This window comes from Vulpes vulpes, chromosome 14 (assembly GCF_048418805.1).
Source record: "Vulpes vulpes isolate BD-2025 chromosome 14, VulVul3, whole genome shotgun sequence".
Lineage (NCBI taxonomy): Eukaryota > Metazoa > Chordata > Mammalia > Carnivora > Canidae > Vulpes > Vulpes vulpes.
In genome coordinates, this window is record NC_132793.1 from 21,136,711 (window position 1) to 21,163,019 (window position 26,309).

Consider the following 26,309-nt stretch of genomic DNA (forward strand, 5'->3'; position numbering starts at 1 on the left):
AGATCAAGAGTCACATGCTCCACTGACGGAGCCAGCCAGGTGCCCCGCATTTAAGTTTCGGATGGAGAGTTTCAAACTTCTCTCCAAGGAGATATTGTACCAATTTAAGCTCCTATCGGCAGTGCAGGAGAGTGCCAGTTTTGCCACACACTCATCTACGCTATGTTGCCAAGCTTTTTACCAATCCCTGCTTATCCAATAGGAGAAAAATAGCACCTTATAGTTTAATTTACATTAAGAGTGAGGTTGAGCTTTTCCATATGTTTAAAAGCCATTTGTAAGCAAAAACTTTAATGCCTGACTGTAGCCTAAATGTAGAAATCTTTGCAGCATATCTCTTTGAACATTGTAAATGCTAGGTCCTGATTTTAACTCGTTGGGAATGCAATCTCTTGGAGTCTACTAGGGCCTGACTTATGTCTGGGGGCAGGGCATTGAAGAAATGGCATAATTGATCCCTTACATATAGAATGTCTAGGTTCTGTGTTGAAGACTCTCCTCCAGCATTTGCTCTCTGCTGTTCCTATTTGCCTGGCCCTGGCATCTCCCATCTGCTGTTGCTCTGGCTCTATGCACATGCTCCTTCATAGAAAGTAGATTAGCAGGTGCTAAAGGTTATCAGAGGCATTTTTCCTGCTGTCTGTAAAAGGGTGAAAATTCACACTAGGGTTTTCAGGAGGAGGAGGTGGGGCAGGTTTCGTTGCTGTTTCTTTCTTTAACTGTTAAGAGGCATTTTTGAAATGAAGCCCTAGGGGAACCCCAGTATACAAAAATAGTTGAAATCAGAGCTGCAGGGTTAGAGAGGAATTAGAAGCCCTGGGCCCACCCCCTTTAGCATGCTATCTTTTGGGGCCCTCCCTGTTGTGGTCCAAGACATTTTTGCAGAGCCCTAGAGGTAACACCTCAGCAGCATTGGAGCATCCCAAAGAAGGAAAAGCTTTGAAGAGAATATGCCAGCCTTTTCTATCAGAAATACAGATGTGAGGGGCTGTATCCATTCCAAGACTCTGTAGAGCCTGTCTTCTAATCAGGAGTGCATCCTGTACTCAGAATTTTGTCACTTGTATGTATTCTCCAGCCTACCATATTTTCTCATTCAGCATCTATTTTGAGCACCCATTCCATGCTGGACATGTTGAATTCCAGTGGCAATCCATGGAGCATAGAGTCTAGTGGGAGATTCAGACACTAAACAGCAAATTCAAGGTAAATGTAAATAAAAATCATGCTGAGTTGATAGGAAAGAAGATGGTGCTATATAAGACAACCTGTAGGGACCTAAATTGCATTGGGACGTCAAGGGATAGATGGCTTTACCAGGCAAGTTCTACATGTGTTGAGATGTGAAAGGTGAGTTGGAATTAGCCAGGTGTGACATAGTGGGGAAAGTACTCTATTTTTAAAAATATTTTATTTATTTATTCATGATAGAGACAGAGAGAGAGAAGCAGAGACACAGGCAGAGGGAGAAGCAGGCTCCATGCCAGGAGCCCGACATGGGACTCGATCCCGGGTCTCCAGGATCATGCCCTGGGCCAAAGGCAGGCGCTGAACCGCTGAGCCACCCAGGCATCCCTGGAAAGTACTCTAGACAGCAGGAATAGCACATACAGAACATTCTAGGGCAGGAAAACCCCTGCCACATTGGAGGAACGGGAAGATATCTAGTTCATAGGCAGCTGGGAGTGATTGGAAGATGAGGTTGGAGAGACAGAGGGACCAGATCATGTGGAGCCACGCAAGCCATGGCAAAGAGCTTATTCCAGTTACAGAGTACTAATGCCTATTGTCCATGACCATGGTGATAATTATAACACTTTGTTTTCAGCCCAGTGGTTCCCAGACACAGAGGATCTCAGGCAACTCCAAGGGGAAAGTGCAGGGGAGGCGGGAAGTCATTTGAGCCAAAGACCAGCAGCTTCTGAGAAGGGACTTGAGAACACCACCACAGCAGAAGACATGGAGCTGTTTTTGCTGAACTACCTCAAAGAAAAGGATGTGGCAGATGGAAATGTCTCAGATTTTGATAATGAAGAAGGTAACTGTATTTTGGCTTCGCCAGTTTTTTCTTTTTGAAACGGATTATTAAAAGAATGTGGTATCATTACAAAAAATTTGGAAATCAGAAAAGTCACTCATAACCCCACCATGCTCCACGGAAGCATCCTCATTTTTTGTGCAGTCCTGTCCCATTCTTTTTTTTGTTGCAAACCTATTTTCATGTGGTCAGAGCCACAGTTTAAATGCATTATACCCTTTTTGCACTTAGTTAATCAGCAACTCTCCACATTGCTATAGAGTTTTCATAATTAATGTTTTAATAGCTGCTACTAAGTATCCATTCCCCTGTGGGAAGTTCAGGTTGCTTCTGGCTTTTCACTCTAATAAACAGTGCTGCAGTGGATGATTCTGTGCACGTGACCTTTTCCCTTTTTTTGCATATTTCTTTATAAATCCCAGAAGTGGGATTTCTGGGTCAAGGATATGAACATTATTTTATGCTTGCCAAATTGCCTTCCAGAAAGGTTGTGTCAATTTATACCTTCCCTTCAGCAGTGCTGGATTAACACTGGTTGTACCACAACCTTGCCAACATTGGCCACTAACGAGTTTCACTTCTTGCTAAATTAATAGGTGAAAAATGGTTCTTGATATTGGGCTTTGCATTTCTTTGATTACAGGCAAGGTTGAACATTTTACTCTATGTTCCTTACCTGTTTTTTTTTTTCTTATGCCCATTGTCTATTCATATGCTTTGTCCATTCATTTATTGGTGGGAGGAGATTTCAATGTTTTTCTTATTTATTTATATGATAAAGGAAAAGGGAGTTCAGGTTAGTTGAAGCTCCAGCCTGTTGTTTTATTCACAAGCTCAATCTGGAGCTTCAGGTCACAGAAGGATTAATAAATTGTTAGAATCTCCTCTGCAAACATAAAATGCCAAGTCATAATGAGCTTGGTGGTCTCAGAACTATCCTAAATCGAACTGAGTCCCAAATTAGTTTATTAGGTAGGAATTGAGCAGAATTCTTTTTCTTTTTTGGTAGTCTCCACTCCGAACTAAAACCAGTACTTCCAGGATAACAGGAAACAGTTGTTCATTGCAACTAACTACAGCCAGTTCCTTCTAAATAGTAGGGAAGCATCACAGAGCCCAGATAATGATTTATGCAGAGCAGAGTAATGATTTATGCAGAACAGAGTCATTGCCCTCCCTGAGGACAGTTTTCTGATCAGAAGTCTATCATCAGACCTTTTCTTCTCAGTTTTCTTTTTTTTTTTTTATTTTTTTTATTTTTATTTATTTGTTCATGAGAGACACACACACACAGAGAGGCAGAGACACAGGCAGAGGTAGAACCAGGCTCCATGCAGGGAGCCCGATGTGGAACTCGATCCTGGGACTCCAGGATCAGGCCCTGGGCTGAAGGCAGGCACTAAGCCGCTGAGCCACCCAGGGATCCCCTTAGTTTTATTTCTTAAGCCAACCCAATCTTTCTTTTCCTGACCTGCACCCCATACCAAAACCTGGAAACCCAGAAGGAGGGGAGGCATCATGATCCTTCATAATCCGGATTTGCTGTTCTTGTTTGAAATGCTAGCATTGGCTGTGAATCCATTCTTTCACGATTAGGATCTTTGGGTTCTAGTTGATGTTGGCTAGGAACAGACTGAATGAATCAACCTTTCTCCCAGTAACGGAAAAATCCACATCGCTCAAATAACATTGTGCAATAGGTGAATTTCAAACAACAAATCCTCCTCTGGGAAGAAAAGCACAGCCTTATCATTCTTATAATTATCATTCATCAAGTACACACCACACACTTGGCATTATAAAGAATGTTTGGCTTGATGTTGGTTTGACATGTGTTTTTTGTTTTAGCCACAATGAAAGCATTTCGTGTATCTGAGTCCCTTTCTCCAAGAAATCCAAGCATTCTACAAATGCATTTTCATTTATCTTTTCAGCATCTAGTAGAGACAGGTGTGGCCTGCGCTATAAGATTCTGTTGTTTCCAGCAGAGGAAACTGAAGTGGGAAAAAGTGAAGGGAACAACGTTCAGCTCAGTGGAAATGAGCACCATTAGTAATGGGGGCTGAGGGGACAGAGCTGGAGGCTATAAATAGAGGGAAATTTTTCAGGGTAGAGATTTTGGCCTGGGTTTCGGGCAACTCTCGGGTCTTTTTGTTCTTGTTTTAATTTGCAAACTTATGCCTATCATGTGCAACACAGCATTCTAAGCAGTGAAAGAATGCTAATAGCTGGTGACATTCATCTTATTTAACTTTCTTAATGAGCAAATGAGGTGTGCGTGCTTTATACCTTTTTTCTAGATGAAGTAATGCTGGATGAGAAGGTTGCTAATAGGTGTGCAGGCAGGACTTGAACCGACCTCCTTTGACCAGACCCTCTCTCTGTGTATTATGCCAAGCTGCCCTTCTATTATCTCTTATGCTGACATCTATAAGGCCTGATCTTGGCCATCAAAAGATCTCACAGGCTGGTGGAGAAGCCACATGATCCCTTTAGTCAAGAATGGACCAAGAAGAAAGAGTAGAGGGAAGAGCAAAGGCCAGCCAGGGAGTTGCCCAGCCTCAGGGCTCCAAATTAGAATGTTGCCCTCTTCACATTTTTATTTTAGATATTTATTAATGGATGAGATGCCTGGGTGACTCAGTGGTTGAGCATCTGCCTTCAGGTCAGGTTGTGATCTCGGGGTCCAGGGATTGGGTCCCACATCAGGCTCCCTGTAGGGAGCCTGCTTTTCCCTCTGCCTGTGTCTCTGCCTCTCTCTCTCTCTCTCTCTCTCTGTATGTTTCATGAATAAATAAATAAAATCTTTAAAAATATATATTTAGGGGAGCCCCGGTGGCGCAGTGGTTTAGCGCCGCCTGCAGCCTGGGGTGTGATCCTGGAGATCGGGGATCGAGTCCCACATCAGGTTCCCTGCATGGAGCCTGCTTCTCCCTCTGCCTGTGTCCCAGCCATTCTCTCTTTCTCTCTCTCTCTCTCTTTCAATAAATAAATAAAATCTAAAAAAAATTAAAATTAAAATATATATTTATTAATGGAAATTTATAAAAGACTGGAGGTAAAGGAAAAAATTAAAATCCTATATGATCTCATCAACCCATCTCTTAGTATTTCGTTGTCCTTCCTGCTGTGCAAAAAATTTATATAATAGTGCTCCCACTTTGTATGCAATTCTATATACTGCTTTTCTCTTTTTAGCACATATTCTTTCATAAACATTTCTCCTTGTTTTTAAAGCCCTCAGCAAACACAAATTTGGGGGCCCTCATGATACGTCATTGTATGGATGTACCATGGCTTCTATAATTATTCCCCTTTGAATGGCCATGGAGGGGTCCCCCATACCCCCCACTCCAGTTTTTAGCTATTATAGTTAATGATCTGGTGAATATACTGACTCCTAGCTTGACCCAAATTTTATATGGTTTCCTTAGGATCAGTTCCTAGACACTTTCCCTTGTAAATGCTGTTCCTGTGTCTGAGGTTGGGAGATCAAATGGAAGTGGGGCATCTCATAAAACTGTGTCCCCAGTTATGCTTTTTTTTTTTTTTTTTTTTCAGAAGAGCAGTCAGACCCTCCAAAAGTAGACGAGAGTGACACTGGTCCTGATGTGGAGCCACCATTGCCAGTGCAGATCCAAATAGCCACAGATGTGATGGAGCGCTGCATCCACATGTTGTCAGATAAAAATCTGAAAATCCGCTTGAAGGTCAGTGTGCAGCCCTTTCTCTGCATTTGCATGGCAGCAGGACTCCAATTCGGTCTGGCTGGCAGTGACTGCACGGATGAGCAAGTGGCTGCCCTTATCTCCTGGTCCACGTGTGGTGGCCAAGAGAAGGCATCAGGAAGAATTTATCTATGGGGTGACAGCCTTACGTCCTTCTGTATCAGCTCAGATGCCAAAAGGGAGCCAAGTCCCCTTTGTAGAATTAAAAAACCATGAAGTTTTGGACATTCGTTGACTCTTCAAGGGAAAAAAGAGTCCTATGCTTTGGAAAGGATATCATTTTCTGAAGTGACTTAATGTAGGAGGCAGGTTTGAATCCTTGGAAGCAGTCATTCTTCCAAGCTTGACTCTGGCCCCATCTCTGTTTCTGTTTCCACGTTCATCCCTGGAAAGACACCCACACTTCTTAATCACACATCCTCGTTTGCTGGCAGTTTCCCAAGCAGCGTGCCCATCAGCAAACTCTGTGATAGCGAAACAAGACAGTGGGGTGGGTGGGTGGGCGTGGGGACAAGGCTCACACAGGGAAGAGCCTGGTCCTTCTCACCCCCAAGCAGGCCTAAGAAACAGCTGCCTCAGCGAGTTACTGTTGGCAGTGAGAGCACACTGCCCTGCTCGGGGTGGTGGGCTAGAAACCCCGATCCAAGATCATCTCAGATCTCAGGGTCTGTGCTTTGTGGAATTTGTTTTGTTTCCCCAGAGGCACCACTTAGCATTCATCTCTTGTTCCATTCAGCAAGTACTCTTTGAGTGCCTGCTATATGCAAGGCTTGATTGTAGATGTCTGTGTGATATATTAGCCAAGTGTCTTCCCTTTTATGGAGGCTTTGTAGCAGTTGTGTTCACCCCGTAGTTATTGAGATCACCAACGTTGGAGTCAGACCTACATACCTGAGCTCACCTCCTGGCTTTGCCTATGTGACCTTGAGGAAGTTACTTTACCTTTTTAAGCCTTTGCTTCTTCTGTAAAATGGATGTGATGGTATCTACCTTGCTAGGTTGTTGATTATAAATATGAAACAGCATCAAGTAGGCCACATACACACGTTCATTTGTTCATTCACGTAATGTTTATTGCCGACTGCTGCAGGTCAGGCAGGGGATGTATAGAAGGAAGTGAAGCAGGTATCCCTGTCTTCATGGAACTTCCTGTCTCTTGTGGGGAAATACACAACACACACCTAGAAGATGAGGAAGTATCTGAAGGTAAATAGCAGGTTCTGTGATAAAAAATAGTAATTCACCCATCCAGTGAACATGCATAGGAGCCTACTCTGTACTAAACCCTGTTGAATAAGACAGAGCTAATACCCTGATTCCGACCAGGTCATTGGGGAATGCCTCTCTTGAGGTGGTGATGTTTGAGCTAAGACTTAAAGGCTGAAAAGGAGCCAGCCATGCAAAGGGGCAAGGAGATGAAATGTTTCAGGCAAAAGAGGAAATGTATGTCTTGGAATCAAGTGGTGTCTGACGTAACTTGCCCATTTAGTGACAGAGTTCACCGGGAAGCCAGTGATAGCACTGTCTCCCCTGTACTGCTCTGTCATCCACTATATGCCCAGGTTTCTCTTACTCTCCTGCCCGCCTATACCCCCTCAAAGGCAGGCCCTCTTTTGTTCTTTGTTTTTCAGATTTTTATTTATTTATTTGAGAGAGCATGAGTGGGGAGGAGGGACAGAGGGAGAGGGAGAAGCAGACACACACACACACACACACACACACACACACCCCGCTGAGTAGGGAGCCTGACATGGGGCTCAATCCCAAGACACCAGAATCATGACCTGAGCCAAAGGCAGACAGTTAACCAACTAAGCCACCCAGGCACCCAAGCACCCTGTTCTTTGTTTCTGTTCTGGTCTCAATGTGACCAGCACATAGTAGACATTCAGCAGGGCTTAGTGCTTGATGTTAAAAGACCTCACTCTATCTTTCTGACTTAGATGTGTGCCCTCCCCTCCTCTGTGAAGGTGGGCCATCTCTGGGAGGAAAGCCCACATTGGTCATCATCATGACCCCTGCCAGCGACACTGAGGCAGGCCAGTGGTCTTTTAGTGCCCTTTGAGCTGTGGGAGATCAGGACACATATTCTCAGGGAGGGTAAAAAATCCAATTTACATCTAGGCTACGTGAAACCTTTCTTCTGAGGTAGACCTATGTCTCAGCTGCCTACTTGGCAGAGGGAGAAGCAGGCTCCATGCAAGGAGCCCAACATGGGACTCGATCCCGGGTCTCCAGGATCATACCCCGGGCTGCAGGCGGTGCTAAACCGCTGCACCACCAGGGCTGCCCCGATACCTGTCTTTTTTGCCCCAGTATCTAGTCCATCAGCATATACACACATTCATGTACACACCTCATATACACATTCAGCATATACACACCTCGAAGATAGTCCCCAAACCCCTTCGTTCCTCTGCCACCTCCCTGTGGCCACATCCCAGTCCTCCTCTCTTCTGGCTGCTTCCTGAGGGCCTGCTTCCATCTCTCTCTTGTCACAGGCTCCTCCCCACTCAGCAGCCAGAATGCCCTTTTTAAAACGTGAATTGTATCATGGCACTTTCCGGCCTAAAACATTCCGATGGCTCTCTGCTACACTTAGTATGAAATAAAAAATTCATAATTTTCAGGGGTTGGGCTACCTCTTACCCCTCCTGTGTTGTGCTGTACTGCATGAGGCCCCTCCTTTAGTTCCCTAACCCCTGCAAGGCCTCCCTCCTCTGGGTTGTCCCTATGGCTGTTTCCACCTCCGGGAACTTCTAGGAACACTCTTACACTCTTCCCATGACTAACTCCTACTCTGCCTAAATCACATCCTCTCTTTTTTCAGGTCTTGGATGTGCTGGATTTGTGTGTGGTTGTTCTGCAGTCCCACAAGAACCAGCTCCTTCCCTTGGCTCATCGGGCCTGGCCCCCACTTGTGCACCGACTCACCAATGATGACCCCCTGGTGGTGCTCAGAGCCTTCAAGGTACTGTGCTGATGCCTCACCACTGTCAGCTGTGGGGGGTGGGGGGCACTCAGCACAGAGCACTGCCATGTCTTTGCGGATTCATTCTCATCTTAGTTGATAGCAATGTCATACCTTGAAGAAAGCATAGCAAGATAAGAAAGGTACAAAGAAGAAAGCAAAAGTCAGTCTCCTCTTGAGTTAGAGGCAGAAGGAACTAGCAGGTAAAAAGGACTGCCAGTATTGAGCACCCACTGTGTGCTTGGCACTTCCTCACATGGGAAGTTATCTCCTTACAACAGCTGTGCAAGGGAGCTACTATTCTCCCCATTTTTTTTTTTTAAGATTTTATTTATTTATTCATGAGAGAGAGAGAGGCAGAGACACAGGCAGCGGGAGAACCAGGCTCCATGCAGGAAGCCCGATATGGTACTCGATCCTGTGGCTCCAGGATCAGGCCCTGGGCTGAAGGCAGCGTTAAACTGCTGAGACACCCGGGCTGCCCTATTCTCCCCATTTTTGACAGAGGAGGAAACAGGCTCAGAGAAGTTCAGGGATTTTTCTCAAGATCACACAGCTAGTAAGTGGTAGACCCCAAACCTGTGAGTTTGTGCCCACCTTCTTAGCACCACACAGGAGTCAAGGTGAAGGGGCCTGGGTTCTAGCAGTGGGCATCCTCTGCCCATCCAGGTGACTCTGGGCAAAGCCTGTGACCACCTGTTTTTCAAGTTGGCCTCAGGAGCATGTGTTCCACCATCCTCATAGTATTGTTGTCAAGGATAAAATGGGTCTATTTTGGTGAAATACTTTGAAAAGTTAAAAGCTATATATATATGTTAGGTATTATTCTCCCGGACTTAGTTTGGTTTCTTTTTTTTTTTTTTTAATTTTTATTTATTGATGATACAGAGAGAGAGAGAGAGGCAGAGACACAGGCGGAGGGAGAAGCAGGCGCCAAACCGCTGCGCCACCCAGGGATCCCCTTAGTTTGGTTTCTATCAGCACACATTTTGGCTTATTTATTTATGTTCTTCCTTTTTCTGAAAAGTACTTAAGGCAACCTACAGAGATCTATTTCCCAGGGCAAGCTAACGTAAATTAGGAGTAGGTGAGCAAGATGACGCAAAGAAAAAAGATGTGTAGGGACGTAAAGTGAAGCCAGGAACGCAGCTGGTATACTTGACAAAAGTATTTGGGTTTTCTGTAAGATTCTTCCGCAGATACTGGACCAAAACCAGAGCTTACGTTTAAAAAGTATAAAATTACTAATATTTTTATTCTAGAGCAAAATATACAAAATCACAGACACACAGAAAGGGGAAGAGGGAGGCTGGGATAAGGGGAGGCGGGGGCGGGGGGGTCTTGCTAAATCTTATTCAGGTGTGCTACTTTCCCTTATGGAAATTAAAAGGTAACCTGAAATGGCAGCAGGTGTAGAAAAAGGAGAAAGATGTGTACACTGTAACTGAGGCTGCTTTTCCACCCCCAGACATGCTGGTGACATCCGAGGCCTGGAGGGCTGTGTACAGCCCAGCCGTGGGACCTCAAGTCAGGGCCTCATTCTCTGCAAAGTCAGCCAACACTGCTGGTTATGCCTTGCTGACCAATTTTTAAAGAAATTCCTATTATCCTGTATATTCAGCCTTGTGCGGTGGGGCACAACGTTTCAATATGTTCTGCTAGAGAGAGTTTAAAACGAGATGCAAAGAAGCTGCCTGTTGTGGAGGACAGGACAAGGGTGACGTGCATAGGAGACGGTGCAGTGAGACAGGAAGGGCTCCAATGTGGCCCTAACTGCTGGGCACTGACACAGTCAGCCTCTGCCCTCCTGGGTCCTGTATGCAGCAGTAGTTGGGCTGCCCTGTTTGTGTTTGTTCAGCTAGCTAGAGTTCAAAGCACAAGTCTTTTCTCAAGGGATGTTAGGAAGAGTCAAGAGATGATCTATGTGGACTGCTTTAAGCTCTTCTTTTTTTTTAACCGAAAAAGGGAGGAAAATCAAGGTATTAATCATATTATTTATCCAACCCAAGATTCCTTTGAATTATTCCCCATGTAATCTGTATTTATGGATAGAAGCAGCCATGCCTTGGGAGCAGAGACCTCCAAATTCATAACTGTCAGAATCACAAACCATGGGCAAGGAATTAACAGCAGTAATTCTATTTTTTTTTTTTTTTCAAGAAGAAATTGAATTACCAGACGTTCCTTAGCTCTGTGCTGCCTTGGCAATGTGCAGTCACCAGACCCGGGGCTGTTTCTGCAGGTCTTACGTACCCTCGGAGGCAAGTGTGGCGACTTTCTGAGAAGCCGGTTCTGCAAAGACATCCTGCCAAAGCTGGCTGGCTCCTTAGTCACCCAAGCTCCTGTCAGTGCCCGGGCTGGCCCGGTATATTCCCACACGCTGGCTTTCAAGCTGCAGCTGGCTGTTCTGCAGGGCCTGGGCCCCCTCTGCGAGAGACTGGACCTAGGTAGGTACCAGCCACTCTCCCTTGGTGACACACACCCGGCACGCGGTTTCACCAGCGGCATGGCGCCCCACATCCGGTCGTGCTCTCTCCTCTCCTTTCACGTGTCCATCCTTCATTCTTACTTTGGCTTCGTTGTCCCACCCATCTTGATGTTTCTCTGCCTTGCCGGATGGAGTAAAGAGCCCAGGGTTCACCAGACAGCAGTTGCTTACTGCTTGGCCCAAATGAAGTCTGAGGGCGGATGCTTGTTTTGTTTTCCCTCTCCGCAGGTGACAGCGACCTGAATAAAGTGGCTGATGCCTGCTTGATTTACCTCAGCGCCAAACAGCCCATGAAATTACAAGAGGCTGCCAGGAGGTACGTCGGCTTGATCACCCGCATCCCTTTACGTTTGCTCTAAATTATAGATGATTTGCTAATGGCAAGTGGAGTCGAGGCATCTCTGTTCTTTTCTCTCCTCGCTCTTCTTGCCAGGTTAAGATGGTTTCTTTAACTGGGCCAACTCTAGAGATGGTATTTTTACTAGATGCATTTCTCTTTGCAAGTAACCTTTTCCTCTGCTGCAGCGTCAGCAGCAATTCCAGAGGGGCAAAAGGCAGAAAGATGGCATGCCGAAGGGGACAAAGCACTCTCCCAATCGGAGAGAGATCCACTTCTAGCCCCTATTCTAGTGATCACTGGTAACCCTGGCACCTCTCTGGACCTCAGCTCCCTCTTCTGCAAAGCATAAGCATTGGGTTACTGATCTGGCTCACCTTGATTCCACAGAGCATCTTAATGGACATCAAGTGTTTTAACCCTTGCAAATTGTACATAAAATTGTGTGTGTGCAAGCAGACACTTATATTCCTTTTTCTAGATAGAGTCCACAGCCTTCATCTGATTATAGTAGGAGTCTGTGAACCAAGAAACATAAAATTGCTGAACTAATGGTCTAAAGGGCCTTTTCCAACTCTGAAATTATGTGATGGTAATTTCCAAGAGTTTAGCTTATTCTCAAATAGCTGTGCCACCTCTAACGGAAGAAGCTATGTCTGGTTCCTTGAGCCCTAAAGGATTTTTCTCAAAAGCTAAAACTCTGAGCACAGCAGCATTCCCCAGACTTGGGACCAAGCATCACTGTGCACCCCCCCCCCCCCCCGCCCCAACTCTCCATCCAGCTGGGGCAGGGGGGCCAGAGTGGACCTACCCTCCCCCGGGTGTCGGAATAAAAGTTGGCTTCCCTGGCCTGGCACTGTGTACTACCCTGGGCACTGCAGCTCCATGTCCCAGAGCAAATCAACAATCCCTCCCACTTCTTAGGCTTCTAGAAATGAGTCCCCAATCTTCCTTGTTGGGGTAGGAGTTCTCTTGTTCCCTGAAGGGCTGCAAGGCCGCTCAGACTGTGAAATGAGGAAGCTGCTTGCTCCCTTACAAATCTTGCACTCTCTGGGAGTGATGGAAATATCCTTTTGAATTGATTTATTGTCCTTTGCAATTTTTTGCTTTTGATTTCCCCAGTTCCCTTTTTTCTTTCTGTCACTTTCCCGTCACTTCCCCTAGGCCCAGAATCAGTCATGGTTTCTTGAGCACAGGGGCGCATCCCAACCAGCTTCTCTTATCCTCAGACATTCTTGTTCCTTAAAGAACCAACTCGGGGTGAGAATACTCCTCCCCCGGGCGGTGTTGCTGAAGCTACTGCTGATTTCAGGTACAGCTCAAGAACGTAATGAATTCATCTTGAAGTAAATTCTCTGTGTGCCAGTTACAACCAAGAGTCACAAAGATCTGACTTTCCCATTCTCTGTCCCATTCTACTTTTCCTACACCCACCCCATACCCGTCCTACAAGTTGAGACCCATCAAACAAATATCCACCAGTCATTATCTTTTCATTTCTAATTTTCTTTTGTGCCGCTAACAGCAATTAAACCTGGAATTGGACCTTGCTGAGTCTTGAGTTGGTATTCAGGGTGCCTCTGGAGGAGGAAAATGCAGCCAGACCACTTGACTGCAGCGCCTTTGTTTGCTCTACCGCATTCCATTCAGGGTTGAGTCAGATGACCTCCCTCTTGCCAGGCTGGGAGGCGAGGAAGTGCAAGGTTGATTGGTTCACAAACACATCATCTGCAAACTTATTTTGAAGTCAAGGGAAAAAACCAGTGTTGTCCTTGATCAAGAACTGATTTGGCATCTTGATTCAGAAATTAATAAGCTCTGTAAATGGGAAAAGAAGCCTGAGACAATGGAAAACCTGGTCTCTTTGTGAGCCTGGTTCCTGAAGGAAGAGAGGGAGGTGGGGGTGGGTACTGGAACACTTGAGCCTACAAGTGATGTAGCCTTCTGCTCCCTCATCTCGGGGACCAATGAACCAGGTCCCCTGGCTCAGTGAGTAGCTTCACCTTCCATCCAGTTGTTTGTCCTTCACTTTCCTCTTTCCCTCACACCCCACATCTCCATTCTAGAAGGGAAGCCTGTCCACCTAACTTGCAAAATCTCTCTTCAGACCCTGTGTCTCTTCACCTCCAAGCTGGCAGGCCAAGCCCCCCTCATCTCTTATAGGAACAGTTGCAGAAACCTCATTGTTGGCCCCCCCCACCCTCAGAACTTCATTGCCGGCCCCCACCCTCACTCCTGCCCCCGCCCCGGGTCTGCACCCCATGAAGTAGGTGCTGACCCCGACCACCTGCTCATGGGAGAAGGGAAGGCTGTTGTGTGGATTGTGAGGGCCAAGACTTTGTAGTTAAGTGTTCAGCCACCAGCTTCAGCTAAGTGTTGAGAAGAACCAGTGAAAGCCAGAACTGTCCACAGATGCCCCGGCTTCCTCAGAGCTAGTGAGTTGCTGGTGCAGGGTGGACAGCCCCTCTGTCCGACAGGGCTGGCGGGGGAATAGTGAGGGCCAGCACCTGCTCTGCAGGGAGCTAGGTGAGCAGCCGTTTGAGGGGTGGAAGAAGTTTCCTTCTACTTCACCCTTCTAGGTTCTTTGGCTGGCCTGATAATTGAGTTAAGACAGATTAATAGGAGACAAAACACATTTTTTTATTTCACACCTAAGGGTACCCTTATACAAACGTGAGACCCAAGGTCACGTGGGGTAGTTGAGGCTTCTTTGCCATCCTGAGCTCAGGAATGGCCTAGGGGCCTGGGCGTCACAGGGGGAGGAGGGTGACTCAAGGGCCCTGCCTTAAGAAGAACAGAGGTTTGGTAATTAGATGTTGGCCCTACCATATGCATAGGTTATTCAGAAGAAAAGTTATCGGAGGTAATAGCTCTCTTTCTGGGCCAGGCCCCTATTCAAATTCTTTCTGGTAGTTAACAGAGAAGTAAGAATTTGTCTTGAATCTGCTGGGTCTCTATTGCCTCTGCTGGGTCTCTGTTGCCTCCGGCTTGTCAGTCCACACACCAAAATGCTTTTGAGGGCAGGCTCCTCTGCTCCACTTCACGAGTCTGTGGGTCCGGCAGGTGGGGGCCGGAACCTCTGAGGGCCAGCCTCCCTACCGTTGGTGCGGAGACAAATTCAGCAGCTCCGTGAAAGTTTCTCTTTGTGTGCATTACCATTAGCTTTTTGCCTCCCTCCTGTTTGCTTTTCCTGGCTCCAAAGAATGACCAAGCCTATGTTTGCTTTTTTAATTTGTCATATTAAATAGAGCCTTTGTGGCAGGCTTTTACATCCAGGCTGTAAACTCTAGAAATGGAAATTGATCAGGGGGTGGTTGATATAACCAAGGCTGTAAATGCTAAGACCAGAAATGCCATTCCAGTTTAATGCTTTTATCTAGCGAATGTGCCTTGTAAGGAGGAACATAAATCTTGCAACTTGGGGGAAGGGTGGGGGGGCGGGGGTAGGATAGAACCTCACCGTCTGTTACCACTAGGTGTCACTATTAACTGGCTATGCAAGAAAAATACCAGCTCCCCCAAAGTCCATCTAGTTAAATAATTTCAATGGATAACAAATAAGAAAATCCTATTTGGGGTGTGGAAGGGAGGGGTCAGCATACCACAAGTTGTAAATGAGGCAGTGTCTCTGAGGGTAAGCATGAGATTACAAAGAACAGGTCAGCCATGCCTCCACCTCAACCATGGCAGAGGCCCATTCAACTGATTGAAATTCCCCAGTAGCCCTGGAAGCCTCCGAGATTTCTCCCATCATGCAGTGGGCCTCCACAGTTCTGTGCCTTTCTGACCATGGAGCTCTTCCTTCCCCCACATGAAAGGAATCTGAGATGAGAGCACATACCCCAAATTTCTGTGTTTTTCCTTAAAGCCAGTATACAGTGTCAGCTTGATTCAACTGAACTCTGTTGAAACCATGCTCCTTGGGCCTATCTCTGAGCAGCCTCTGAGGCTCCTTGTCTTTTGCAGAGAGGTCTTAAATAATCTAATAGCCTTCTACCCTAGGGCTAAAAGGAACAAACAAGGCAATACCTGTTTTGAAAAAGATGAGGTCTGTGCTCCACAGGTCTCACCATGAAAGAACAATGCTCTTAGGCCACTTGGTCTCCACCCCCAGGCCTGCCTCCACCAGCGCAGCCCAGGACCCAGGTGGGGATGTAGAGTGCCAGCAGGTAATGACTAGATGGTTGTGCGGGTACTCAATGCTGTGGTCCTTTGTGTGGTGGTGGCCAGGAAGGGGGTGCTGTGGCTGGAGGTGAGGGCTCCCTCCCAGCCTCCTCTGCCTAGCCATTGTACACAAGGGCAGAGGGTACACAGCTTTGGAGGCAGACAAACCTAGGCTCAGATCTTACTGGATCTGTGGCTTTGACCAAATGACTTCATGTCCTTGTACCTCGTTTCCCACCTCTGTAAACTAAGGATGATGGTGACACCTTCCTCCCAGAGTCAATGTGCACCTGAATTGCATTTCTATGTGAGGGAGTCCCACCTGGCAAGTCCGTTCATTCTCCTGACCAGCTGAGGAGCTGCTGTGTGTCAGGCACTGTTCCAGGTACTGAAACGAGACAAAAGCAAGAGAGAGGAAGCCTCTGCCCTCACAGGTATAGTTGTGTGTGTGTGTACACACCTGTTAGGAATATCTATAAATACACCAAATATATGGTGCAGTGTGTATATATTATATGAACACTTGTGCACTTGGGCATAGTGTTCCTTATTATAAGCCTACCTCATCTTTACTGAACTCCGAAGAGAGTTTTTCACCCCGGAATGATCTTTTCATGTTAATTGTGCCACCTCCCCCTACCACCCTCTGCGTGAGAAGTCAGGACCAGGTTTCAAGGTTCATTTACTGGCTGACTTCCCCACTTTCTTTCTAGCAGTAGGATCCTAGCCTATCAAAGAACCAGCCGGTGCCTTCAAACCCTGGATGAACATAGACTGGCACGGGCTCGTTCATTTCATCCCCGTCAGAGCCCGGCTCCTTTCTTTACCCACACATGGGCCTATTATATTTGAACAGATCAGGAGCCACAGAGGTGATCCGTTAGTTCAGCTGAGCTTGAAATTAGTAGCTCATCCCCTTAAATGTTGTGGGCAGTTTGTTTGAGCTTGGGCTGCAAAGCTGTTTCCCCCTTGGATTGCACCCAGCATGGAAATGAGGGCACTCCTAATATTTTTCCTTTTGACATTTGATTAATAGTTGACAAATCCAGACCCAAGTAGTTAGCTTTCCTATTATCCATCTTTTGACAGGCATTGCTGCTTTTCTTTTCCAGGCTCATTGTTCTAAAAATACACTCAGATCTGAAGCTGTTCACTGTGCATATACTGGCATGATTTCCTGGTGTCAAAGATAAGAGACATCTGCCATGCAGATTATAAACAAAGTGGGTTGCTGGGTTTCAGATCTGAAGGCAGGGACCTCGGTGCTACTTAAACCAAATGCCACCCATCCTTCTCCTGCTTCCTTGGTGTTGTCCTGTGATTGATAATTGACCGAGGTCAACCATTTTACCCCCTAGTAGTAAGGCAGGTGTGGGGCATGCCTGCAAGTCACCGCACTGGGTTGGGAACCAGGATGCGCTTGATGCTCCGGGGAGCAGGACCACCTGTTCAAAGTGGGTTTCACATGTCAAAAAGCCTTGTCAGACTATAGGGTACCTGTTTCATCACTTTGCAGGGTCCATGGTCTGTCCTGAGCACTTACGAGACTGGTGTGAATGTCATGATTTCAGTACTGAGCAAACCAGCCAGGAAAACAGCCTTCATTATCTTATTTTATGTGTGTTTATTCACAAAAATTTTTTTATTAACATGCAAATACTGTGTTGAGAGCTGAAGGATTGTAAAGATGAATACCAGGTTAGAGTGGACTTCATATTGCTGCTCATGGCAGCACAGCCCTGGGCCAATCAGTTTACTTCTCCAAGTCTTTGCTCCCTCGTCTGCAAGACTAAAGTGAGCATATCTGTTATCTTCCACCAAATCAAATTATTGCAGGATTCAGTAAACTCATGCATATTATTCTTCAGCGCAAAATGTCAACAGAGAGGAAAAAGTCTGTAAGTAGTTGTTAGCATTATTAACTTCCTCCTGATTCCAAAAGAGACCTAGGACATCTTATCAATTAAGTATATGCAACAAAAATAATAAAGGGGAAAAAACAAGGTGAAACCAGGGTTGAGGTTAACATATAAAGTGCACACCTAGAGCTCTGCACCCTTGCTGGAGACAAGCCTTCAGTGTGGCTCTCATCTTCCACAGACAGAGCAAAGAGGGAAATGCATCAATTGTGCACCTTCCGGCATCCCTGAAATAAGAAAAGAGAGCTCCGCAGAAAGAAGCACAGCTCTCCTTGGTTTTGAACCCTAAAAAATTTCTCCATGGGTCATCTTAGAAGAATGCTGGGTATTGTTGTGACTAATGTTTCTAACGTCCTTGCAGTGAATACACAACTAAGCTTCCTAGAGCTGCTTCTTCCTCGCATCCATCAGCAGAGGCTCCTGGCTTAGTGCCAAAGCGTGGGTTCCAGGAAAACAGTTGGGGGGAGGGGGACAAAATAGGTAGGCTGCTACAAAGATGTCTTTATCTTCAAGGGTATACACCTTTGGGGTGAGAGGGTGGGTGTGGAGTAGGAAACGCTCCATGTGGCCTGAGTCAGCCCCCTGTGTACTCTGGCACAGGGCCGCTTTGAAATCTGCGCCCAGCGGTGTTGTGGCTGGGGGGGTGGATCTAGGCCTGCGGGGGGCCTCGAGGCAGGCAAGGCAGCCAGATGGAAAGGGCTGCTTTTAAATCCTGCCCCAGTGGGATTTAAACCCTTCTAGGTCTGGCTTATTTTTGAATTGTCTGTAACAGATTGGTCCTCGCAGTGCCATATCTTTTTAAATATGCACAAAGCAATGGAGTCACTCCACTGCATTTATGATACTTTGTCTTGTGGTATTTTAGGGGTGCGATTAGCATTGTAAGCTTCTACTGGTGTTTATGGTTTTAAATCCTGTCCCTGTTGCATTTAAATATTTTTATTATCGGTCTTTGTGTGAGTATGCGAGATGGAGTTAGATCGATAGATGAATGGTTTCGAACAGGTAAATATAGTTAAGTCTAACGAGTACATATAGCTGCAGAGGTAATTGGTAGTATTTATTTGGAGAGTAAATCGTTGCTCCAAGTCATAATCCTCCATTTCCAACATTTAGAAACAAAAAAACGACCTCCTCGCAGAAGATAGCTAAATTGAATAGCAAGAAAGGACAGGCTTGAAATACTGGTTAACCAATGAACCGAGACCCATTAGAGTAAATTACCAAGATAGAAACATCACCCCACCGCTAGCTGGCTAGGACACGTCGACACCCCGAGCATCCATTTGTTTAAAAGGAAACACACAGCCTCATTTGTAGCATCGGCGTGCACCGAGTCACGGGAGGAGATGGCCGAAGAGAAGAGCGTACAGGTTCTGCCAGAGAGGGAATAGCAGGGAAGCTCGAATAACTTTGTGGGCGTGCCTGCTTCCCAACAAGTGAGTTCATTTTCTGATTGCATTTAGTCATGGCCATGTAGAGACAGCCCGTATCATGTTCCTAAGGTTTCATCCCTGAATAACTTCTTTAGAAGCCCCAAATAAATAAACAGATCACAAAGCCACAAGTTCTTTACCACTGGCACTTATGCAGACAGCTCATGAGAGCATTTTATAAATCCAGAAAGAGACAAGGAGCAGCAGATCCCTCAAGCAAGTAATTGACAGAGAAAGAATAGCCTGTCACCCAGGAGAGGTGGAAGCTCTGCATTTCACTTATAGTTTATTTAGCTTCACTAGGCCTGGATTGGCTGGCGGTTTTCTAGAGCTGCTTTTGAGCAGATGTTGTCTAGACCGAGATGGTGAGGACACACCCTGTAGTATTTGCATCTGCAACAGAGGGATTTCTTTGGGGTGTTGCCATATTTGGGAGGCCATCCAGTGCCCATGCTTGAGAACCACTGTGGACTGTTGACGTTGGAAGGGGGCTTAGAGCTGATGCTTACAGAGAAGCAACTTGGCTGTGTCCCCTCCTTGGGTTCCACCTCACATGTGCAGCCCTCCCCGCAGTGCACCGTGTGCCTCTGTGCATAGTCTGTCCTCCCTACCAGATGCTGAGCCCCAAGGCCAGAGCCTTTGTCCATCCATCTTTGTGTCCCACATACCCAGCTCAGTGCTTGGGCTAGAGCAGGTGCTAGGAAACGTTCGGTGAACCACAAAGAGGCGGGACCCAAACCCTGCTGACCAGAACCTAGTAGTAGCACATTGTCTATTTCCCCAGGCCACCTCACCCCCAGCTTTGTCACTCAGAGCAGGCCACTATTGATCATAAAGGAATGAACCGCTTCTGTTGGTTTGGTGTCTGGAGTTTATTAGGTACTTGCTGATGCCCATCAATTGTAGATAGGGCTGGAGTGCAGGGAAATGGCTGCCTGCATGAAGCGAAATTCAATAAAACCGCATTTTAAGTGAAAAATCAGTATAAACACCAGGCTTCTTTGCCATGGAAACAGAGGTTGCTTAGAAACTGCCTAACGGCGAGTTCTAAATTTTTTAAAGTCAAGTTATCATTTAAGCTACACGGCCCTACAGGTTATTGAGAGATAATCACTCGCCTCAGGACACTCAGAGGCATGAGGCACAGCTGAGTGCCTCCCGAAACTCTGGGGACCAGATAATCTCTTGATAACTGTGCTCCCTGGAGCCACTGATTTGGGCCTGGGGGAAGGAGAAAGAAATTTTTGTTCAGGACTTAAATGGTATACATATTTTTTTTTTAAGTGTTTCTCTTTAGGTTTGAAAAAACATGGAGCTGGCCGTTTGGCATGTTCAACAGCCATCTCTGCCATGTCTCACGATGTATTAGGAACATTTTCCAGGCAGTTACCCCAGTCACTTCAAATCGGAGGTCCTCTCTTTGTCTTCTGGCTTTCTATTATGCAAAAGGGCTTTTCAGGGTCTTCAGCTTTTGGCTCTTCACTTTCTGGGAACCCCTCTCCCCAGCTCGGGATGGGCAAGAACTGACCGCAGGACAAAGTGGTACCAGAGTTTGGAGCAAAGCTGGGCCACTGAGCTCAGACAAAGGCCTCCCAGGCCTCTGTTCAGCTCCCAGGGGCTTAAACTGAACAAGGGTTCAGGTTCAGAATGTGTCAGTGTTTAGAGTTCAGCAGGTCGCATGCCTTTCGCCAAGCAAGAGCACAGCTACACCTGCCAGCACCTGGTTGCCCAGCATGGTTTTCACTCCCAGCTTCAGGCACGCAGAGGGCAAAGAATATTGCATTTGTTTTTTTCCTGAAAATAGCGGGCAAAATGAGAATGCCATCGGCTGAGGCCTGGGACCCCCACCAAGTCAGTATGAAGGAAATTACGAGTGAAACAAAAGACAAATGTTTTGCCCTTTTCAGAGTGTCGGAGAAGTTTCCGTGGTATGGCGGTGCTGCAAAGGTTGGTAGTGATAATTATTCCTTAGACACACACATAGTCTCTGGAAGGAGCAGTGTTTTCATTATACACTTCAAAGTGTTTTCCTGCACCTCATCTCCTTAGAGCCTGGCAACAAACTTGTGAGGAGGGTGGGGCGAGTGTGATCATCTTCCTTTGGAGAAAGAGGAAACAGGTTCACAGAGGCAAAATAATTTGCCTCAAGCCCCAGAGGCAGGAGAGGGAACTGGTATGGCTCCCTGCCATTCTGGGGGGTCTACCCCTTTAAGAGCTAAGGAAGGAGACCCGAAATAATTCTTCTAAGAGTTTGGATCTCACTTAATTAAAGAAGGTGAACTTTGTCCACACATTCTTACTTTGTTTCTCTGTGAGCATTTTACTTAGAGTTCTCACAGGGCAAGGAGAGTGGCTCTCTCCTTTTCCTTTCCTGCCAAAGAGCAGAACATCTGCATTTAGCATGTTCAAAAGGACTCAGAGTGAACATTGCAAGGTATTCATGCCCCTATAAGGCAGAGCAGAGCCCTGACTGAGGTGGGCCACGGCACCACTTCGCCGGGTGGTGCCTAGATCAAATTATTCCTCGGTGCGCCAGGCTGTAGCTTGAGAAACTGTTCCAGTTCTGGAAGAGGGAAAAAAAATCAAATGAAGCCATTTGCATTCTAACCATCTTTGGCACCAGGGAAAACTGTCAACTGTGTCACATGTAAATAGAAATCAGCTTCCCATTTTTGGTGTGTTTTTTCATAATTTCCCTTGCCACTCTAATTATCAAAGATATTTTTGTTTTTAAACAAAAATTGTCTCCCACGCAGGCCCCATCTCCTTTCTGCGGTGAAGTGGAAACGATGAATTAGAATATTCTAATCACTTCTCCAGCAACCACCGCTGAGATTATAAGCACAAGATTATCCTAAGTAAAGAAAACTTAAATTGTTTAGGCACAAACCAGGCCAGAAAAATTTTCAAAGGACCCCCCTTCCCTTCCCACCTGCCTCCCTTGCCTCCTTAGCAGATGTCTATTAAACCCAAGGAAGAAAGCAAAACTGGCTTCCCCCAGAGTAAGACCCAAATCCCCTAAAGGCACGGGTTTTTCAGATTAACAAAATTAAAAACAGAATTTAGCTCCATTCAGCATGAATTAAATTCCTGTTTGCTGCCCAACAGTATGGGAGAGGCTCCTAGGTCATCAAGAATAAAATGTGATTCATCAAATAGATACTATCCATGCCATTACTTAGTAGGTAAGGATCACATGGGCTAGACGCTGTGTAGGACTGGATCTATGTTTTCTCATTTAAGCCTCAGCAAAATCCCACATAGCAGTGATAAGTGGACTAATCTCCCACAGCCACATAGCAGTGATGTCCGCCATAATGTGAATCCTGTTGGTAACCTTCCCTAGACCTTCCATGGTGGTGAACAGTTGACCTCTCCTTTAGATCCTTTTATAGGATGTGATTTTCCAGAGACGTATGTCATCTTAAGCCATTGTCATGCAGTGTCATAAATCACTAATTAAATATAAGAACCTGTTGGGTCGGGTATTCGTTGAGGGCTTACCATGTGCCATCCCAGGTGCCTGGTACAGCAGTGAGCCAAAAAAGGTGTGGTCACAGCCCTCAGAAGCTGTATTGTGAGGAAGGGAGATAGTTGATAGACAGTAAGTGCTGGGAGGGGTGTCCTGAAAGAGAAAAATAGGGGGCAGCCACCTAAGCACAATGGTCCAGGAAGGCCAACCTCTCTGAGCCGGTGATACATACCAACAGGGAGCTGCCCAACTAGGGGAGGGCCTCATCCTTCCTGGAATTGAAAATCCAGACTCTGAATCACTGAATTGGCCAAGTGTATGAAGTTTACACTTGGACTGCTCAGTGCAGTTGCCCTGAGCACATGGTTGGTCAATCAGAAATGGGATATGAGCAGATGAGAGGCAAAGGTTGCAACCCCAAAGCTCAGGCCAAGTTAAACAGCCTCACCCTCAGGAGGTATGTGGTGTTGGGTGGCCCAGGCCCTTCAGCTCTGTCCCTGTCATGTGTAGGATACCAGTTCTCTGGCTCCGCCAAAAGTCAGGGGGCCCAGCTCAGTCAGTTCCTGCTACAGGAGAATAACTGGGTCTGATCTCTATGAGCCTGTCCAGACCATCAAGAACCCATGGATCTTGGTGGCCAGAAGAGGGTGAACTACAGAGCTCAGCGGCAAGTTGGCAGGCCAGGGATGAGGACCTGGAGACTCGCAGTGTGGGCTTGCCCTATGAGCCTGGAATGAGAAGTGGAGCCTGTCAGTTTTCTTTAAAAACTCCTGCTTGAAACCCCAGGACTTAGCTGGTTTCTTTGCCAAGAGCTTGTTTAATGTCAGTATTGTTCTGCTCAGACTACTTACTTTACTTCTCAATGTCAATGGATATGAAATTCTTTATGCGCTGTGGGACCATCCTAATGGCCCTGTCTTACGAACTACAGTGGGTTTGCTCTGCTATTCAAAGAGATTGGATTTTATCAGGTTCTCCCCCAAATAACCCAGTAAGCTGCCCCATCGCGAGAACACTAGCCACTCTCCCTTCTCTCTGCTCCCTTGAGACTCCAGCCCACCCTCCTTTCTGTCTCTCCACAGGGTTTTCCTCCACTTGATGAAAGTGGACCCGGACTCCACCTGGTTTCTCCTGAATGAACTTTACTGCCCTGAGCAGCTCACACCTCCCCACCCCAGCCTCCACCCCGTGCAGCTGCGGGGGACCATGGGGCAAGGGAACCCTTATGCAGCCAATGTGCTCTGCCTACTGCAGGAGCTGCAGTGACCCCCCCCCACCCCCCACCACACACACACACACACCTAGGTGTGACAGGGCAATATCTTTGTCCTGCAGGTGGGGCGACCCCACCCTGACCCCAGGTGGTGGCAGAGAAGACTGCGAAGGTGGATTAGACAGCCAGTCGATTTATAAATTGATCGATCCCACAACTGCTTAGAAATTGAAGGAAAGTAGCTGACTGTTATTTATATTTCATACCTGGTGTTTTCAAATGACATTGTCTGGCAGCTCTAAGGGCTTAACTCCTTCGCTTACCATCTCTGTGGCCCCAGCTGTCCCACAGGCCATCCCCACCACACATACACACACACACACACACACACACACGCATCCCCACACCGGAGAGCCTAAGGACACATGGAGGGAGACACATGCACCAAGTGTGTCCCCTGAGCACCTGAGGACCACATGGAAGTACCACGCACCCAGGAGTCTTCAGAACGCAGCCCTACATCACGGACATGTGTACCTCCCCTCCTGGAACAGTGAGCTAGAGCTAACTCATTGTACCCAACCTGTTATTTGGAAGAAAATGAAATAAAGGCAATTCTTGGATGAAAGCTGTGATCAAGAGCTCACTTTAAGGTTTGTTATTTAAATTGGATGCTTCTTAAGAAATGAATTTATGTTCTTGAATGGATGATACAGAGCCATGGTGTAAATCTAAGCAGTACAAAACAGAAACGGTGAAGTTTCACCTCATTCCCCAGACATCTGGTGTCCCTCCCAGAAGACAAACACTCATGGCAATTTTTTCATACCTGTTAAGTAGGAGATTGATTATTTTTTACTTTTTATTATGGATAATAGTATACAGCAAGCTCCATGTACCCATACCCCAGCTGCACGAGTTACCAGCACGTGGAGAGCTTTGCTTCATGGCTACCCTCACACATTTACCTCCCCAGCTCCCCCAGTCCCCGGAGTATTTTGAAGCACATCTCGGAAGTCCTATCCAAACCTTTTTTAAAATGTAAATCATGGGGTGCCTGGGTGGCTCAGTCAGTTAAATGTCTGCCCTTGGCTCAGGTCATGATTCCAGAGTCCTGGAATTGAGCCCCGCATTGGGCTCCACAACTCATCAGAGTCTGCTGGAGATTCTCTCTCCTACTGCCCCTCTTCCCCCTGCTTGCGCTCTCTTTCTCGTGCGTGTGTCACACACACACACAGTCTCTCCCTTAAATAAATAAATCTTTTTTAAAAATTAAGAAAAGGGGGGCAGCCCGGTGGTGCAGCGGTTTGGTGCCACCTGCAGCCCAGGGTGTGATCCTGGAGACCCGGGATCGAGTCCCGCATCGGGCTTCCTGCATGGAGCCTGCTTCTCCCTCTGCCTGTGTCTCTGCCTCTCTCTTCGCTCTCTCTGAATGAATAAATAAATAAATCTTAAAAAAAAAATTAAGAAAAGGGGATGCCTGGGTGGCTGTGGTTGAGTGTCTGCCTTTGACTCAGGTGGTGATCCCAGGGTCCTGGGTCAAGTCCTGCATCAGGTTCTCTGCAGGGAACCTGCTTCTCCCTCTGTCTGTGTCTCTGCCTCTCTCTGTGTGTCTCTCATGAATAAATAAATAAAATCTTTTAAAAAATTAAAATTAAAAAAATGTGCAACCACACTAGCATTACCACACCTAAACTAGCAGTGGTCCTTTCATATTGTACACAGTGAATGTTTAAATTTCCCCAGCACATTGAATCAGGATCCAAATAAGGTATATACATTGCTATTATCTGTCCCTTAATAAATATATTTTAATTTATAGATTCCCTCTCTTTTCTTCTCCCTGTACATTTTGTTGAAACAAGGTCATTTATCCTACAGCATTTCTCACAGTCCAGATCTACTGATTACATCCCTGTGGGGGTCATTCTGTAGGCTTCTCCTATCACCTGTATTTCCTGTAAATGGGAGGGCAGAACAAGAGGTGTGATCCAGTTTGGGGGTTTTCATTGTTTTGGGGAACACTCCTCCGTAAGTGGTATTATTTATTTCCATCAGGAGGCATGTAATATCTGGTCTCTTATGGGATTGGCCATTGGTGATCCTCACTTGGAGCCACTCCCTCATTAGCAAATGCAGACAGTGCTGTTCTCTCCCCCCCCCCCCCCCATCCTGGCTTGTCTTTAGCTAGAGTACTTGTGGAACGTTCCCTTCATCAACCATGCAGTAACCTTGAGGGGGTTCTGTGTGGAAAAAGCAGGATAAATAGTTGATATATATATATTTTTTTTTTTAGCTGAGGGATTTAAAACACAGATTATATAAATTTAGGTACACCACCACAGACACACACACAAATGTGCTAAAGGATCCTAGGAATAATGAATGCTTCCTCACCATATGCATGGTTAGATACCATCCAGATAACTCCTCCAGTGATGTAGATAATACCCCAGCTCTGTGAAACCCAGAAGGCAGCTGGCATGGGTACATATCCAAGCGAGGGGGGCCCCAGCCAGTTCCGGGGAGGCCCACTCATCTAT

General features: G+C 46.4%; 1 protein-coding gene and 2 long non-coding RNA genes across 5 annotated transcripts in view; 1 reads left to right on the top strand and 2 right to left on the bottom strand.

Annotated features, from left to right (window-relative positions):
* Window positions 1-24,394, top strand: part of TTI1 (TELO2 interacting protein 1) — a 46,564-nt gene extending 22,170 nt beyond the window's left edge. Inside the window, exons 3-8 of one of the 3 annotated variants that reach the window (XR_011996908.1) lie at window positions 1,829-2,038; window positions 5,600-5,748; window positions 8,597-8,737; window positions 10,898-11,184; window positions 11,454-11,541; window positions 23,636-24,394. Coding sequence is in view for 1 of the 3 variants with exons in the window: in XM_026009688.2 (XP_025865473.1) it covers window positions 1,829-2,038; window positions 5,600-5,748; window positions 8,597-8,737; window positions 10,980-11,184; window positions 11,454-11,541; window positions 23,636-23,819 (977 nt within the window). In the remaining 2 variants the exon portion in view is untranslated. The remainder of the gene's footprint in view (window positions 1-1,828; window positions 2,039-5,599; window positions 5,749-8,596; window positions 8,738-10,897; window positions 11,185-11,453; window positions 11,542-23,635) is intronic. The other 2 variants (XR_011996909.1, XM_026009688.2) reach the window with 2 other exon arrangements.
* Window positions 6,814-8,818, bottom strand: LOC112928146 (uncharacterized). The gene is made up of 2 exons (XR_003236702.2): window positions 8,701-8,818; window positions 6,814-6,947 (listed from the first exon to the last, which is right to left on the bottom strand). It is a non-coding gene; the product is annotated as an uncharacterized lncRNA (long non-coding RNA).
* Window positions 19,351-22,706, bottom strand: LOC140595356 (uncharacterized). The gene is made up of 2 exons (XR_011996910.1): window positions 22,586-22,706; window positions 19,351-21,644 (listed from the first exon to the last, which is right to left on the bottom strand). It is a non-coding gene; the product is annotated as an uncharacterized lncRNA (long non-coding RNA).
* Window positions 24,395-26,309: the final 1,915 nt, after the last annotated feature.